The sequence below is a fragment of the Protomyctophum parallelum genome, assembly GCF_964188405.1.
Source record: "Protomyctophum parallelum genome assembly, chromosome: 16".
In the NCBI taxonomy this organism is placed as follows: domain Eukaryota; kingdom Metazoa; phylum Chordata; class Actinopteri; order Myctophiformes; family Myctophidae; genus Protomyctophum; species Protomyctophum parallelum.
Genome location: NC_139711.1, coordinates 2,997,561 through 3,002,153, shown reverse-complemented (window position 1 = coordinate 3,002,153; position 4,593 = coordinate 2,997,561). Strand labels below are relative to the sequence as shown.

At 47.6% G+C, this 4,593-nt stretch overlaps 1 protein-coding gene across 1 annotated transcript in view; it reads left to right on the top strand.

The window, feature by feature from the left end:
• The window catches only part of LOC310872983 (connector enhancer of kinase suppressor of ras 2), a gene marked incomplete at both ends in the record, with an annotated part of 134,900 nt that extends 130,604 nt beyond the window's left edge, over positions 1 to 4,296 (top strand). Inside the window, 3 exons of the mRNA XM_083785208.1 lie at positions 1 to 365; positions 2,344 to 2,630; positions 4,081 to 4,296. The exon at positions 1 to 365 is cut by the window's left edge and continues 464 nt beyond it. Of these exons, the coding sequence (XP_083641334.1) occupies positions 1 to 365; positions 2,344 to 2,630; positions 4,081 to 4,296 (868 nt within the window). The remainder of the gene's footprint in view (positions 366 to 2,343; positions 2,631 to 4,080) is intronic.
• Positions 4,297 to 4,593: the final 297 nt, after the last annotated feature.

The following is a 4,593-nucleotide window of genomic DNA, read 5'->3' as shown; positions in this document are numbered from 1 at the left end:
GGGCGGCTACGGCGGCGGCGGCGGCGGCGTGGTGGGCATGGCGGGAGACATGTACGGCGGGCTGGGCCGGCCCGCCATGTCCCCGGAGAGGCGCCGGCAGGCCACGCTGCCCGTGCGGCGGCACCACGCGGCCGAGAGGGACCGCGAGCGCGACGGGCCCTTCCCGCTGGAGCGAGGCCCGCACACCTCGCACTTCCACACGCACCGGCGCTCCCACAAGCAGCGCAGCCAGAGTCTGCCCCGGAACCGGGGAGACCCGGCCCGGCCGGGCAAGCTGCTGCAGACCCCCGCCCGCATGGAGGAGAGGAGCGAGGACGAGGAGGCCGAGGAGGGGCACTGTCCGGACATCAGCGAGGGTGATGACGGTGAGGGACGCGACGTAGACGTATAGAGACACACGCGTATGGGCCGGCGACGTCGAGAGGACATTTTGTTCCAGCATGGATAGTAAAACAAGGTTCAAGGTTGAACTTTATTGTTACACCTTGTGTACAGATACATAAGAGTAAAACTTATTTTTGTTTGGCTTCCTTTAGACCAGGGGTCGGCAACCTTTTTGACATGAAGTGGCATGTTTCCATTTTCTTGAAAATCAGTGTGCCGTATCAACATAAAGTTTAATTATGTCACCACATAAAAATGTAATATTTCCATCTGATTTTGATTGTCCATAGGCTGTACATACACTTTTTATGTGGCCTATTTTCTTTCACACAGACTCGGAGCCCAGAACCTGCATGAGTGAATGTAGAATTATGTGCAGGGTGTAATTTATATATATAGATGTGAGGGGACTTCATTTCACAGACTAAACTTTTTTGAATACTTCTTAACATTAAAATAAAAGATCTCTCTCACACACTTATGCCAGCGTGCCAGTGACCACCCTCCCCTGTGCCAATGTTGGCCGCCGTGCCTGAGGTTGCCTATACCCCTGCTTTAGACAACGCAGCAGCATAGATAACATTAGAAAACAACAAAAACACAGCAAGCACAGCAAACAAGGGGATAGTATAAAGAGTGCAAGAAAGGGCAATTAAAGAGTACAAAAATAGTAACATAATGTACATGTAGTCCCTGTAGTATACGAACGTTAGGTAAACAGCCTACAATAACCTATAGCTTCATTCACAGTAGGTTATGTTCCATAACATTTAGTTTAGAAAGGTGCAATTTGAGCATAATAGTGCAAATAGTGCGGGGGGCTAGCGTCTTCCTTTGCCCTGTTTCGCTCTGGTTCGTATTAGTTCGTTCATGTATCTTTCATTTTTATTTTTATGATCAGTACTTTATTTTAGATTTTTTACAAACACATAAAACAGAAAACCTACAATACAAACACAAGCAACAACAGCAGAGTACGTATTCATGGATAGACAATTAAGATAGATAAGATAAACAAATAAAAATAAAAATAAAGGAAAGAAATGTAAAAATCAAATTAAAATGTGAAAATAGTTTACATTATTTACACGACCAAACGCAGCATCATCAACCGTATCATAATGTGTAGTAATACGATAAACGATCAAGAGGGCATTGCCTGACCATGGATCACACCAAGGGACCTGCAACATGACTGAGGAACACGTCCCACTTCAGATGTTCGTTCAAGTCTATTTGCAGTCTATTTCCAGTGGCTTTGAGAATGCGAAAACGTTTTCCATGCGGCTTACTTATACAGTAAGCATGGAAATCACAAGGTAATAACATCAAAACAATGCATAGAAATAGTTGTCAAAGTAGAAGATGCATTTTAATCAATTAAACCGAGGGTCCTTGAAATTCAAAAGGTTCCGAATCACTGCGGCAAGTGGGACCCATTTGGTTCCATTTGTACACTCTCCCACTTAAACGAACACAGAGAACGTTACCGCGCGCGCTCATGATTGTTCCGAGCCGAGGAATGATTCTCGATTCTCGATTCTCGATTCTCGATTCTCTCGATTCTCTCGATTCTCTCGCCTTTCCGCTCCGCTTTGTGCACTCTCCCCCTCAAAGGAACACAGAGATCTTTACCGTGCGTGTGGCTCAGGGGGTAGAGTGGGTGGATGGTAACCGCAAGGTTGCCAGTTCGAACCCGGGCATCCCCCAGAGTTAGCGTCGAAGTGTCCTTGAGCAAGACTCTGAACCCCTAATTGCTCCTGATGTGCTGATCGGTGCCTTGCATGGTTTCCGTCGCCATCGGTGTATGAATGTGTGTGTGTGAATGGGTGAATGTAATGCACAAGCCTTGGATAAAGGCGCTATATAAATGCACCATTGACCATTTACCATAATTGTTCCGAGCCGAGGGTTGATTCTCGATTCTCCCACCATCCCCCCCCCCCCGGTGCTCCGCAGATCTGCGGGAGATGCGAGGCGAGGGGCCCCGCGAGAGGCGGGTCTCGGAGGGCCGAGAGCGGCGCGTGTCGGAGACGGGGGGCCGCGACGGGGGGCTCATGGCGGAGCCGCTCATGGACGGCCTGGAGCAGCTGTACCGGGCCCTGGAGCAGGCCAACGTGACGGCGCTGGGAGACCCCCGGCCGTGCACCAGGCAGGAGCTGCGCCGCTGCTTCACCCACAGGGCCAGGGACCCCCTGCTCAACGACAGGCTGCACCGGGTCAGGGCCCTGCGCAGCACCCTGAAGGTATACTAGTAGTAGCACACCGATACCTCTGGAATCAGCGCTTCCCCAAAACCTCTTTTTTTTTTTTGCTCAAGACACCCCCCAAAAAAAGAACGTATAGACGTTGATTTTGTTTTTTTATTCATGAAAAATATTGCTTTTTTGGGAATGTTTTTTGAAAATGTTTTGAAATAATAATGATTAAAAACAAAAAATAGAGGGATCGATAAAAAATGTGTCTCTAGACCATACTGTAGGTGAATTAGCTATATCCTTAAGCAAACAATCTTTAAGTAAACAAACATATACATAAACATAACGTATTTAGCTAATTTTATTTTACTGCATTTTTTGTTATTCTTTCATTATTTTTGTATTATCGCTACAATATCGAAGTGCCGAAACCAAATAATGTTGTGGACCAGAGCAGTGGTTCAATTTGTTTCCATGCTAAGAAACAAATGTCCACAGCATCTGGCTGTGGACATTTGTGAATTGTGAATTGTGAATTAGCATTTAAAATGATGAAATAAATAACACACTACAATAAATAAATAGAGATCTTGTAGATCAAGTTGAACGATTTTTACAATAATGATGACAGGTTGAAAGTGCCTAAGCTGATACAATAATGTTATGAATTGGATTTGAAATGAAATTACTTTCTTCCCATTTTCTTCTCCTTTCCAAATGGCTCCCCTGGCGCCCCCTGGTGTCCCCTCTGGGGGTTTCGGCACCTACTTTGTGTAGTGGTTCCCAAACTGGGGGTTGGGACCTTAGAGTATATATTTCTAGAGAAGGCACCCAGAGGAAACCCTGAGGCGAAATGGACATAGTGGCCGGATTTGGTATTGCAGCTCGAGCCAGCGCTGCTCCGTTGACTATCATTGCGCACGTTCATGTGATTGGGGCCATGACACGTGAACGGATGTTTCATACGTGAACGCGCACAAAGGCACAATGATAGTCAACGGCAGCGCGTTCATGTGTTTGGGGCCAATCCGTCCCAGAATGCACTCTGTTCCTACCAGGAAGGAGGAGTGAATCCGCCTCATGCGCTTTTGAGCAACTTAATGCAAGTGGATGGGAGGAGAACTCGGGTGTCTTCTCTATAGATATATAACTCTATGGTTGGGACCCACAGGGGGGGTCCCAACTCCCAGATGATTAGCTTAGTGTGCAACATTGTTTTCTCGCTCAACAGTAAACAAACCAACATGCAGTATAAGCTAAAGTTACAATTCCATGACTTGTAAGACCTTGTCAATACCAAGTTGGGCAAATTGGACAATATTACGTAAGAAAGAGGCAAACATTGTGGAAAACAGACAATGTACAATATGTAATGTGAGCTTGCAGTTTGGCTATCGCAACCTCTGATGACTTTGGGAACTCTTGTACTATAGTATATGTACTATATAAAATAACAAATAAAACATTCTCCCCCCCGTGCATGCGTCCGTCGCGTCAGGCCAAAGAGTCGGAGCTGGAGGTGATCTGTGCGCTCCTGGAGGACCCCGGCCTGTGCTCGCAGAGCTACAGGGAGTGGAAGCAGTGGCACGGCGAGCTCTTCTCTGACATCTGTCAGCTCGGCCCCGCCCCCGGCACCAACGGACAGGACGACCTGTCGCCGCTGGCCGTGCCTCTCATGACACACACTCACTCCTTCATAGAGACGCACGTCTGAGGGAGGCGGAGGAGGAGGAGGAGGAGTGCTCGGAACGCAACGCACGAGTAGCACACACACGCACACATGCACACACGCACGCACGCACACACACACACATATGCACATAAACACACACAGATACAGTATATAATCACGCAAAATCGGACACACACGTTCATACGTACGCATACACATAGGCACACAGCAGATATATAACCAATTCACCATGCGGAATCGAGCACGCACGCACGCACACACACACACACACACACACACACACGCACACGCACACACACACACACACACACACACACA